The following is a 14,471-nucleotide window of genomic DNA, read 5'->3' on the forward strand; positions in this document are numbered from 1 at the left end:
AGCAAATAAGTTAAAAATTTCACCCGGTGCTTCCTCCAGTTTGTAAAACATTTGTTCGAAACTTTTCTGAAATATTCCCCGTTCTATCGGTCGACTGTCCGTAATAATTAAGGCCGACTTTCGGATCTCGTTCTAATGAATAGTAATAGCTGGTGAGAGAGCATTCAGTTTTTTCTTTCATAAAATTTGAATTAATTTTGACGTTAATGAGGATATTTCAAATTAAGATTATCTGAAATGCACTTTTCTTGGCTGTTTGCGTATTTTTTCAGATGCTATCTGAATAGAAACATGGTTAAAGTATTTCCGCTTTACTACACCACTTTAATCACCCATTCAAAATGCGTTTCCTGCCATAAAAATATTTCGTTAACCCCGATCTCCTTCGAATATATTTATTTTTGCAAAACTAAGGACTGCGTTTGTTGTCTGTGATTTGTAGAGTATATTTCAACTAGTTATCAAAACATACTTAGCATTCTTTTCCTGGAACATCCTGTATAACGGTGACATTTACCCTATTACAAATCATAAGAGGCTTCAAATAGAAATATTTATTCAAATAGCACTAGTTTGATTTTATTAATACAACTATTAATTTGCGTTAACTCGTGACGTTCTAACTTTTTAAATGTTTTGGTGAATAATAATTTCTCTACTCTTGTTATTAAGCTGTCTTCTTAATTCCACATTGGATATTTTAAAAGTTTTCCATCCAGAAATCTCAAAATTTTACTTGAAAATTATACGAAAGTGTTTATTACTTGTAACATATTTATTTAACTGTCAATATGTTGAGACTCTCCGCCAATTTTTATTATTAAATATTTGAATGCTTTGGTTGTGCAATCTATTTTGTGTATAATGTAAGGAATTAACGAAACATTTTTTTTCCAGTATCCAATTTAAATAGATTGATGCTTTAGCAGCAATAACAGCAAAATAACCAACAAGAAAGTGATTTAGAATATTGCATTATAATATCCACATCAGCTTTGAATTAGCGGACAGTTTAATTAAATTTTATAAGTCCAAATTAAATAATAAAGTTATTGATTGTTATTTTTCTCTCAAAAGAAACATAAAAGAAAATATTTTTTTTGCAGTTGTTGTAAAAACTGTTCACGGTAGTAGTTTTAACGTATGGATTAAAATTTATGTGTTATATTGGATACTATCATAATGGGTATCAAGTATCCTAATGGGTGGGATCGGGTCTCTCTATTCGCCAGGATACTTGATCCTCTTCTAATTGTCTTGTACTTCAAGAAATTATGTTTCCATTGGGGATGAACAGCCCTAAAATTTATTAGTATTAGCAGAAATTCTTTAGGGATTAAACATTTTTCTTGAGGTAATATTTTGCACATAAATGGAATTAACTACTGCCTTTTGGTGTAAACCTTAGTTATGTGTTTATAAAAATACTTCATTCTAAATAAGTAATTTAAATAAAAAAAACTGCTAACGTTAAAAATGAGAAAAATCAATCTAAATAATAAATATCACAAAGACGATTTTCTAGTTAGGCGATGACCCTTTAAGCACACCTGTTGATTTCTTATTTTGTTATTAATTACTTCTTTATATGAACCTGCCTTTTCCAACAAAATTAACTGCTTGAGCAGTACTCCAATGTGATATATTTATAGTTGCTGAAATGATCTTATTCTAATACACATATACAATATATTTCTAACAGTATGTATATTTTGGAAACTAGACCAATGGGACATTTTCGATTTTCATAACTTTTAAGAACATTACAAAAACTGTGTTCGAGGATAGGACATTTAAATAGAACACTAAATTTTTTATTTAGGTAAATAATAAAAAAAACTAGCAGATAATATATATAAAACTAAATAACTAAAAAAGCAATGCCTAATTTAGTTTAGTGCTTAAAGAGAAATTGCACTTGCATTTTTGAGTTGCATTTTTATTTACTGAGCTTTATGATTATTTGAGCTTATGAATAAGGTTTATGCAAAAACGCAATTACCAGAACTTGCGAGTATAATCCACTTACAGCTAATAGAAAAAGGCATAACGAGAGAGTAATAGGCTTCATGATTTGTAATAATATTTCATGAAATATAACATGGATAGAAAAGAATCGTATCAACTTAAAGAGATATATTTGAAGCATCAGCATTTATTTGAAAAGCAATAATAAAAACATGTTTGTACTGGATGTTTGAAGCTTATACATATAAGGCGATTATTCCACGATGATAATCATGAGGATCATTACATATGGAGACAACACCACAAGGTCTTTCACCTACTTTTACTTTCAATCTACTCTCACAATATAACTGAATTCTATCAACGAAGGATTGAGTAAAAATAATAGCTTACGCCGATAACACCAGTGTACTATTATTATCATCAGAACTGAAGAATGGTTTTCCAAGACAGTCTCATCCTCAGTAAGTGTAAAACAACTTGTTTCCTATATAAAAATATAGGGGCTTCAGCACATAGTTCTGAGTTGTCTTTCGTTCTGTCTGAGAATAAATAACAAAATAGTTGCAAAGATGATTTCATATGAAAAAAATCACCATGGATAATGGTTTAAGTATCTTGGGAACACCACTTTGAATTCCTTCTTACACAATTTCACAAATTCTTTGCATTCGGAAACCTAAAGCGATTATCCAGTTCTTGAAATGTACACAAAGGAGTGTTGATTATTTTTCTTTAAGAACAGAAACTGTTTTTTAGAGTGTCAACTACGAAGCTCTATTTAGCGTCTCAAGCTCATATTGGGCAAACACAGTTTTAATATTTCTCAATATCAATATCAATATTTTTCAATCAGCTACATGTCAATGTAAGAGGGCAAAAGTGCATACTTGACAGTGACTAAATATTCGTCAATCCTGTAAGCGCTTGTACCATGTGAAAAGGTGTATTATCTCAGTTTTTCTTATTGATTTATTGTTGGAAGCGAATATGATGTTGAAGCAAACCATTAAATATATTTAATAAGTTTAATGAAAATGTTAAAGTTCCATTTAAAATTGGCATATATATAAGTGAATTATTTTTAAACCTCGTATGGGATGATTTCGTTTTTATGCAGCATCACATGATAAATCATACAAATGATATATGCATAGAATTTTTTAACTGAAAAAAATACCTAAGATGATAATAAACAAGATTACAAAAAACATCCTAATAGAATCTGTAGCTACGAAAATGCAGGGTTAAAAAACTAAAATTGAAAAATAAAAGAAAAATCTGCTATTGTTACCCTAGAGACACCCATCCAACAAATTATTTCATGTAGATAAGTTATAACATTGATACCTACGTAAATAAGTAATATTTGAAATGATCATGCTTTTATTTTTTTTATGATTACCTGTTGTTAGTAATGATAGGTATTTCGATCTAGGATTTACATATACAAAAAGCTACTTGACAGTGTTCAGAAGAAAAACGAACTATAAAGGCCCGGTGCTAATTCCAAAAGACCATCTAACATTATCACTGTGTAAATTTAATTAGCAACAGACAGAGAAAACTCTTTCATACAAAAAATCTGGGACGTGAAGGATAAACACATGTATCCAAGTTCGCCAGGGGCAGAATGTGGAGTCCTTTTGTTATATGTGGCCCCGTCAATAATTAATTGAAATAGGAGACTGTAATGCGACGCGCCATTTTGCTACACACCACCATCATATTCATCCGTGATTAATTGATTCTGGTTGATGGTCAAGTGGCTGTCTTCCGCTCCCTAAATCATTCCCAAGCAAAAAATGTACACGCAATCATTCACAGCGAATAAAGTCATTTGCTTTTTAACAGACTTTTTTATTTAGTTCCAGGTATAATGACGCTTCTTCTTTCTGGATTGATTTTGCTATCAGCAGATACTGTTGCACATCCTTGATCTTTCCTGTTCACTTTAACTCGATTTGCTATTTCCGGATGTTCACATTTTGGATAAATGAAATAATATAGCAGCAGAAAATGTAATTTTAAATTAACGAGTAATTTTGGTTAATAATTTGTAAAGAATATTTAGAATTTACTTGAAAAAATGCAAATTATTTTGGTGCAGAAATCGCTTAACTCTGATCCTGACAATTATAAACGCATAATAATAAACCCGTGTTTCATTTGTTTAATTGAATGGTCTGTTTTTAGAAAAATTTGGTTGGTAGTATTGGGTTCCAATACTAAGCAAGATATAACAAAGAAAGTGTGCGATTTTTGTTTTGTTTATTTTATCGCGAGCGGTGCATATCCGGTTATTTTCGGTTTTAGAGAACTGGTTGCAAAGCAATAGAAAGGTTTTTGTAGGGCCAGTATGGTAAAACGATTAAACGGGATGATTGTATTACTTGAAAATTGCGGAAGTTTTTAAGTACGTGGTTTTTTAATCGTTTGCTAATTTGCAATTGCCTGCAAGATTATCTGATCTTAATTCATTTGCTTTTTATACGGGGTGACCTGACGGGGTGACGGATGAGCGGGGAAAAAAAATTCATCTTCTTGCGAGAATATTTTTGATATATAATGCGTAGAAAAAGTGATATGTGTGTGAGAAAATTGTCAACATGGTGAGAACTTTGGGTCGGAATTGGGTTTCTCCATTTGAAGGACAAAGGTTAGCTTAATTTAATCAATCTTGTTACAATTGGTGAACATTGAAATGCTCAAACCAACCTCAGCTTAGACTTTTTCAAACATTGTTCGTATTTTCATTTATTTATTGCATTCAAGTCGTGAATTTTTGCAAATATTTTATTAAAAAAGTCAACTTATTTCGCTCATTTCTGGGTTTACCAAAGATAAATCAATTAATTTGTTTATAGGGTGATTCAAAAATGGAGTAATTTTTTTGAAAAGGATATTTGGGATTATTTCGACAAAAGAAATAATTTTTAAAATTTCAAATTCTACATTCCCTTTAACCATTATTTAGAAACTACTCAATATTCGATTTTTAAACCTTCCAAAACTTGATTTCAAAGGTTTGAAATAAGATATTTATTTGGTGCTTTACACTTTACCAACTTTACACTGGACCAATGATTTTGGGGATTTTCATGTACTTAAAAGTATAGAAAGCTTATACATAAGCTAAACTTAAGCCCGGAAGATTTATTATAGGTATATTTGCAAAATGTGTTAAAAGGGCCCCTCCTGCCTTATTTCGATTTTAGTTTCATGCAAATATATTGGTTTTGTAATGGCTTTTAAAAGCAAATGTTATATATTTTCTAAAGATCCCCAAGCAAAACTTTGTATACTTTGCAGGTGCAATAATTCCTTCCTTGAATTTGAACATTTCGAAGTTGATAAATTGACACCCGGTGAAGAGATTTTTTCGTTTTTAGTAATTTAATTTGTACTTTAATATGATTTATCTTTTAACTATGCTTGGCAGACAACTAGTCAACTTGAAATGTATGTTTTAACAGTTTCTTAATTTACTCAATAATTTGATAAGCAGTTTTAAAACACTTTAGTTTAGCTGAAAAATTGTATAAATATCATTTTTCTTTACCTCCAAGAAGCCTTTACAATTATAAATTTAAGGAAACTAGTATAGGTACAAGTGTTGTACTTTTAATTTTCGGTTTTATAAAATAGAAGAAAATAATTACATAAAGAAACATTCTTTATTCATTTAATATTTTCAAATTTTTCCAAAACTAAAAAACCTAAAATTTTCCGGTAAACTAAATCAAAGCTTTAAAGAGTACATTGACGAATTTCAGAAACTCTTATTATAAACCTGTTCTTATCAGTTTGGTCAATCGGTTCAGACTTTTTGCTGCTATAAACCTACTTTTACTTTTTCAATTTCAAAACTGCAAAACGCCAACAAATGAAAAGTGGCTCGTATATATTTTATGTCTATTTAAAAATATTAATATAGTATACATACTATATTTACTACATTATATATAATGCATATACTAATTTGTAAATTTCAATACTTAAAAATACCCATTTTAATATTTTCCAACAACCTTTTTACATTCAGAAAAAAATTAAGAAAAAAATGTTTAGCAGCAGAAAAACAATTTAATTGAGCTGCTTCTACATCCTCAAATTTGTTTTGCCTCCCTGACTTTATTAATAAAAATATTAATAAAACGACTGCCTTTTTCCAAATAGTAAATTTTAAACCCTCGAATACTTTGAGTGAACATTTATCTAAGGGTTCATTTGTAAGTAATTATTTAAAGCAATATTTACAGTAGTAATATTATTTTTGACCTTTGAAACATTTAGATTCCTGAAATACTGTATTTAAGTCTGTTACGAAACCAGCTTTAATAATTCGTTTTCAGTTTCTCACCTTGCGTATTGACAACAAAGCTGATAGAAATCAGAAAATGGTTTTTAAATCTTTTCTTTTTCAATGAGGAGAAAGTTTAAGCTGTTGAGACTCCCGGAAAAAGTAAAAGTAATCTAAAGAGGAAAAGAATAATAATTAAAATAAAAAATACAGTTTAAATGCAACTTCAGGCACCGAAATCCGACGTTACCTATGTAAGGATTTGATTAGGTTTTTTATCAGTCTGTTCCGATCTCCAATAAAGAAGTTAGTTTACTTTCGAAGAAAACCGTTAAGTTTTAAGGGGCATTACTGGAAATTTATTCGAATTTAGATTGTAGCTTTGGGAATATGAAAAGCACATAAAGATACCGAACTAAGACAATACGTTTTCCAATTCTTAGTCATATCGAACTTCAGATCTACCGAACGTATTTGTTTCATGTCGATATAAGTCTTATTGATTTCAAAACTTTTCTCACATTAAATTCATGTAATTTAATTTATAATATAAGGGAACAATAAAATATAAAAACTTACAATCTACGCTCAGTTTAATACGTTTGCTGACAGATGGCGGGATTCCATTAGTGGCTATGCATAGGTATGCACCCATGTCCAGTCGAGATATTTTATAAAGTTCCAATTTTTCTCCTTCACACTCATACACTAGAATAATGAAAACAAATCATTAATGGCAGACACAATATTTAAATGTTTTATAGTTACAATTTATATTTAAGCTCTGACAAACTAGTTAAGACTAAAACTAAATTATCAACAAACAAACAATTAACTCGTAGCATGAGAACTGCATTAAAACAACAACAGGAAAGACGAATTGAATAATTGATAGTATTAAAAACAGATTTACTTTTCTAGGCCCGTAATAGTAAAATTGTTAGTGGCCATACAAAGAAAACATTGTTCATTATGGTATTGGCTAAAGCTAATGTATTTAAGCGCTTATACAGCCCCGTAATTCATCAATTCCTTTCGTGGCTTCTTCAGGATTTTCTGACGAAATTTTCTGATATTTGTCAAAGGCAGAACCATTGAAAGCGTTGTATATGAATGCCGGTAACTGAACAACTTTTACATTACCTTTTGAGAATAAATTGATCAACATCTCAAATGTGTAGGAGGTATTACGAAAAAATATGAGCAATAGAAAAATAATAAAAACGCTATAAAAACACAAATCCAAGAATAACTTGGGTAATTGATTTTAATCAGTTTCTGATTGGTTGCTGTTTTATTTCCCGACTGAAGGTTATGGATCAATGTAATTTTAGCCCCCAACACGATAGTGTATGCACTTTCAGTAGAGATTGAGTGACACCTTTTTCGGTTTAGACATTAAAGCTTTTACAGCGTTTCGTTAACACATGGGGTACACTTAAGCTTTATTAAACTGCTAAATAAAAAATGGCAAGCATTTTTACTATTTTAACTTATTTTAAGTAAATTTCACCTTTATGAGTTTTGTTGATACTGAACTTAGCACCATCATCTCGTTTCCATTTAAGGGAGGGTTCCGGAAATCCCGTGGCTTTGCAAAAGAGTGTTTCGTTGGAGCCTTCACGAACAATAACATCGCTGCTGCTTAGCGAATCGTCGATATTAGGAGGAACTGTAAAATAAAAGCAATTCTTTTACATTTATTGAAATTAAAGAGAACGGCAAAAAATAAAAACATGAATCAATAAGGGCCCAAAGTGTGGCCGCTGTTTGTGCCTGTCGTAAATGCAAATGTAGCGTTATTTTGTCGATTCCTGGACGTTTTCATAGTCGAAAATTCACATAGTTCTCGGCTTAGAATGTTCTGGTTGGAACTTTTGTCAACGAATTTCAATTCGTTTTACTATGAAATTCTAGTTTTATATTTTAATTCAGCTTTTTTCGAAACGATCAACATTTCAACAGGATTATTTGATAGTCAAAGATGGATAGACACAAGGAACCTGCTTTTAATGTCTGTTTCTTTCTGGCTTAGATGTTGGTGTATGTTGGTAGTCAGGCAGAACAATCCTCCCAATAACTCTCAACAGTTCAAATTATAACCTGCAGTTCAATTGCTTTGAGAGGTCGTACCGGTAGTGCCATCATTTACTACCATTTCCTTAACAGCAGAGGAATATTCAATTATTTAATGAATTAATCTTTTGACTGAATGTATTTGGAATTATTCCTTGAAGCAATGAATCTACATTCGCATGTCTGGTATTAATAAAAAGGACTAATACTCGTACTAACCCAACTAGTTTTTTCACGGTGAAAGGATTGGTAATTTCTCTTTCACTAAACATTTACCGTTAAAAAACTTTTGCAGAATTGAACAGGTATGTTGCCAAAGGTACAATCAAATTTAGTTAATATATTATTTTAATTATGTAACTTTGCCCGAATATGTGTTTTTAATTTTCATCTTAATCGCTATATTTCAGTTTACTTATAAATTGGCAACTGGGTTGATTTAAGTAAATGTTTGTTGTTATGGCAAGTTTAACGTAAATTCTGATGAAAGATCACATGAATTTATAAATTTCAATCGGTGCTCTCGTATTTAAATGACTGCATTTGAAAGGTAATTTAAAAAGTTCCTCAATTTTTTTATTTTATTAGGAAACAAATACCGTCTAAAACTTACAAGGTCGGCTTTTAAAATGCGAACGACTTCCTGAAATGCAAACGGAAAATTCAATCACGAGCCCTCCATTTTCTATAAACTTGCAACTGTTTGGTGTAAAACGAAAGAAGCTTTGTTAGAATATCTGTTTCAATTAAGGAACTTTCTCTATCATGGTTTAATTTTATTCCGTACGAAGCTTCTCCTAGCTTTCTTTTTTCCAAGTTCGATTATATCACTAGGCAGGCTGAATATGCATTCAATTGGAAAAGGAGCTTCGGAAGGAAGTTAATTTTATCTCGGTAAAATAAACCGCAAGCCGACAGAAAGGGATAGTTTCAATATCTGCTCGATATTGTTGCTGGGATGTGAATTTTACTATTGAAAATTATATTTTTCTTCTGGTCATTTAAAACATTTTTATACATTCCTTATCATAAAAAATTTCGATTTCTCTGATTTACTGTTAAAGATGTTAGGCGATTTGTGATTAACTCTGTATAACCTGTTTGTTTGCAAAATAATTTAGATTTTCTTCTTTGATATTAACATCGCACTTCTCATCTTCATTGGCATTACTAAAATGGTGATTTTATAATTAATATTAATAGTCAGTGTCTATATTTTGAAATTAATCATTTTTTGATATACCTACTTTGGCTTTTAACTTAATTTGTTAGTTTTACACCATCACAAAAATTATGTATTCTTTCTCTTCAACGCGTCTTCAATCATCTGGCGCAATTAATGTTTATTATTAATTGATGTTATGCACTTCTCATTTGTGATTAGTGAAGTATCCACATGCTTGAAACAGTTGCCCTTTAACTTAGTTAGTATAATATGGGGAACATTTTCAAGGCATTCTGAATTCCGAAGGAATTCAATAATTTTAGTCATGCGAAATTTAAAGCAAAAATATTTGTGTGCAATATTATGCAGGCAACGATCGGAGTTGTGGCTGCGTAAATTACTCGATGAGGTAACGTTCAGCTGGAGATGTAAAAATTCACACTGCATCACGTCATGGTCTAAAATTGCCTGTAGGCAACAAGCTAATTTGGTTTAAAACTATATGCAAAGTGGTTAAACCAAGACAGTGTGGAAGATTATCGCTAACTGGAGTGTAATTTTAAAATTATGAATGAATGAATGAATGAATGAAAAATTGATTTTGATAGAAGGTTTATTGGGCCTGCGGTTTATAGTTTATTAGACACTTAAAGTTGAAAACAGGGTCACATTTGGAACATTAAACCTGGTTCTCTAACACCATTTATCTGGGGTTATAGGGACATAGCGTAACTCCCTTCAAATAGTGCATCAATATACTAGAAGTTCGAGTTTTTCATAAAGATTACTAACTTAATTTTTTTTAATGGAACACTCCAGGTATTATTATGCTAAAAGTCTTTCAGCAATTAGTTTTGCTCGTTTCATTTCATTTCATGAAATCTCATTTAGGTTCTTTCAGCCGATGGATACCGGGCATATACCCTAATGACTAATAATTAATTTTTTGGCATTTTTCGCCAACAACTTGTCAGTTTGATCTGTTCGCTCTTCTCAAACTACAGTATTTACCTGTAAAGCGTATTCATTTATTGGCTTAATTGTTGAATTTTGTAATGTAGTTTAATGGCGCTAAATCCTGCAAAAAATTTGACTTTGCAACCGATTTTCTCCGAAACGTGTGCTTCAAGATATTGATGAGTTAGTATTTTCTTAAAGCTTCTTCAAAGGCCTTGGGATCTATTGAGAATTTTTTCATTGAACATTTTGCAAAGACTGTTACTAATGATTTTCTACATCGAAAACCTGAAAGTAATTTTGAAAATTTGGCATGGTTTGGCTTTTCTAGGAAATTCTGAGTTAAATGTTAAAACATTTATTATACAGTTGTTACTTTTTTAGCATGTTTATGCCCGAACTGCCAGTTGGCGTCTGAAGTTATATTTTCAGGATCAATATGGGTTTAAAAAATTTAACCTGGCTTGAAGAAGCCGATGGTTTTAAATGTATTAATAGGAATACTTGGTAACTTTCCTTAAAATAATCTGTTTTGATTAAACAGCTACTACATAATTTACTAATTCTAAACTTGTTTCCAAACATAGAGTTTTTATATATATAGTGCAGAGTAGTTTGGTTGGAATCGAAGTTCGAGCCGAATACTTTATTCTTGATCTAGCTTTTTGCGCAAATGAAATACTTAAGAGAATAAATGATAAGTATATAAGATTAATTTATATGATACATTATTAATCATCCAGGCTTCTAAATAGTTTTAATTAATTCTTTTCTGAATTCATTCAGCATTCATGTTAGGTTTTGTTAAATGATACGTTAAATTGGGATTATTTCTGAAAAAATATAATTCGAGTACAAATTAAAAAGTTTCATTTAAAGTTAATGCAATAACACAATTTTTTATAAATACGCTTTGAAAATGTTATAACCGTAAACAAATTATTCCACGACGTGGATTTCCAATAGTGTTGTGCCTTTGGCAATAGGCGAGAACGGTACTTTATGAGATTTAGAATGTGCAGCTTTATTTGCCTGCCTGCATTAAAGCAAGTTGTGACTTAAAAATGTCTGCCTTCAATAAAGATCAATAAAAACTTATCATTCTGTTGTGCTTAGGTCAGCAGAGTTTGCTGCCAAACGTGATACTTATGATTCTATTAGGTTTCAACTGACTTAGACACTCTGAACTTAGCACCTTTAGCTCAATTAGTCCTTCCGAACCTCAGTAAGCGTTCTATAATTTCATAATTCAACTGATTACAATTTTCTTTAAATACTGCTTTTTGTGTTTCGTTGAATAATGACCTTGACATTAACAAGTACCGACTATATCAAATCCTTGATTTCATCATGTTAAATTGCATGTCAGAGAAATCAAGTTCAGTTAACTAAAAATGAATATTATGTATCGGCTAGATAACGATCTGTCACTGGCACAATAGAGAAGAAAGATAGAAACATACTAAAGCACAAAGGACTGACAATTACTGGGTTTAAGGGAATTTCAGCCATCCCACAGATTTCAATTATAATCCTAAACCTCAATTCCATTCGATGTAATTGACCAGGTAATAGCTTTACAGAAAGCTTCACCTTACAACCGAAAACGGCCCAGAATACATATTTGTCTCTACCGCACATTCTAAATCATTTTGGCCCTAATTATTAGTCCCACTTTGTTTCTCCTTCCATTGTTTACTGACTTAATATATATCGATTTCGCTTGTATTATGGAAATCACCAGGAACATTTGTTTGAAAAGGTACACTTTAACATGTGGGACTGATATAGATGTTTAGATAATTGAGGAAAGAAGTAAATATAAGACATCGTTGAATTGGAGTCGCAATGTCTATCTTTACCTGTACATATGATGTATTTTTTAGTCACTTTTGCTCTTTCATCCTTCGATAACTTCCAGCTACTATTTTCCCTAACTATGAAACGTAATAAGAAAATCTGTTATTTGCACATGTTATGTGTTATCTCACATTGATTTCTGAACTTAATGGGAATAGTGAAGTCAATACTTCACTTCAACTATTTGATAGAGAGAGATAGATTATAAAATAAACAAACAACCTTATTCCATAGGAAGAGGAAATCGACCCAATTGGTCTCATGTGAAGATGCTCAAAATTTGAAGATTATTAAAGACTGATCTAAGTTTATTTTAAGTTGGATATTTAGTTGGTTAGTTCGGTTTGAAGGTTTTTGAAAACAATTTACGCCCTATTCAGACTTTGAGTGTTTCGATTATTTTTAACACTTGATGGATTAATCTAATAGAAATTCTTGCATTTGTGTAGAAATATGTGAACGGGGCGTTTGATTGTGTAGATGATCAGTCATGCATAATACATTAAATATTGATAGTCAATCAGAGAATATAATTGGCTGGTTTGATTTATTTCAATGTATGTGAAATCTACGATTCAGATGATTATCTAATGGTTTAGTATCTTGCTTTCTCGAGATCCTACATTTTATCAGTATATTTGTAAAACAATAATGTTTTATATATATTTCTGCATCTGTTTCTTTTCAGATAACCAGAGCCGCTGTGTACTACATAGTGGTAAGTAAGTCTGTTTCTATTATATTGGACATTGACGGACCGTTTATATTATTTCAAGTATAAATTTCAACATACACTATATATACTATATTAAAATAAAAAAGTAATAATTTGGTCTGGTAAAACTCTTCTTTCCTGTTGCGTTAGATAATCTACGTTCATACAATTTCTTGCAAATTGCATTTGCAAGTATGTATGCGTACTTTAATATACTGACACTTTCTTCAGTTTACAATGCATTTTTCACATTTGTCAGTTATCGCTTATATGCTCAACAGTTCTAGTTCTTTAAACACGATTCTCATGGTATAGTTTGCCCTTGATAAAAAATTGAACTTTAAAACTAGATTTAGGTTGTTATTGTTTTTAAATATATTTGTATGTGTTTTTGTCTGCTTTCTTCATAGTGTTGCCAATATACATGGGTATGGATACGCATTCTATGTTAGCCTTTATTACTTTTAATTGTATATTTTTTATCAATATATATAACTTATCACATAATTACCAAAAAATAATATTGGGGAAAGTCTAATGAAAGAAACCACAACTTGTTGTGGAAAGTTTTCATGGGATATATTTGAAATTTAGAAAAGTTCTGAAAATATATTTCACTTGCACTGTTTTAAAATTTCCAATAAAAACCGCTGTAAAACGTATAGTAACATATAATTTTCTTATTGTTTACTAGTATTAATCTGATGTAATAATAGGTTTTGAGACGTGCTAATCTCACGCACTTCAGGATCGGTTTTGCACCTATTTGAGGTGCATTATTAATTCTTCTCAGCTGGGGTGAGTCTGAAAATAACACCACCCAAACCTGGATTTTACTTGTGTTATGTATTTTACATCGGCATGGATCAATTTGCTGTCGCCGATGTAAAGGACGTGGGAGAAGAAAAGCACATGTTTCAGAAGTGTTATTTTCAGGCTACACCCAGCTAATGCTCGAAACCGATCTTGCATGTGCCTGAGTTTAAGATATCTCGAAATTTGGACCTAATTACATCAGGCGACATCCTTGATGGCTGGCTGAGCGCAAAAGTCTAATTATTTTTCAACACTAATCTCTTAATAAATAAAATGTAAAATACGATTTAAATATTTTTGATCTGATAGCTAAACAACCATATTCTCTGTATACGATTCTTAAAATTAATTTTTCACACAGTTTAACTTCATATTTCTCCATCTGTCGATTAGCAAAATAAATTGGGCTGGGCTGTAACAAGTAATTGAAGAAATAACAAAGGTTTGCAGCAAAAAAAATTCAAAGCGGTATCAATGAAAGACATAGCAAAGGTTTAGAAAAGCAAACATTTTGGGAAAAACTCGTAACAATGAATACTGAAATAAAATTATTAAAGCGACTAATGCACCAAACGGCCCGCAATAGATATAAGACGGAAATGGAAACTAGT

The 14,471-nt window shown here is 30.9% G+C and overlaps 1 protein-coding gene across 1 annotated transcript in view; it reads right to left on the bottom strand.

The window, feature by feature from the left end:
- The window catches only part of LOC109533889 (lachesin), a 184,987-nt gene that overhangs the window by 50,035 nt on the left and 120,481 nt on the right, over positions 1-14,471 (bottom strand). The window contains exons 5-6 of the mRNA XM_019899403.2: positions 7,785-7,943; positions 6,851-6,979 (exon numbers count right to left, since the gene is read on the bottom strand). Of these exons, the coding sequence (XP_019754962.2) occupies positions 6,851-6,979; positions 7,785-7,943 (288 nt within the window). The remainder of the gene's footprint in view (positions 1-6,850; positions 6,980-7,784; positions 7,944-14,471) is intronic.

The sequence above is a fragment of the Dendroctonus ponderosae genome, unplaced genomic scaffold (assembly GCF_020466585.1).
Source record: "Dendroctonus ponderosae isolate FM_Combo_2020 unplaced genomic scaffold, Dpon_F_20191213v2 Dpon_F_20191213_1, whole genome shotgun sequence".
In the NCBI taxonomy this organism is placed as follows: domain Eukaryota; kingdom Metazoa; phylum Arthropoda; class Insecta; order Coleoptera; family Curculionidae; genus Dendroctonus; species Dendroctonus ponderosae.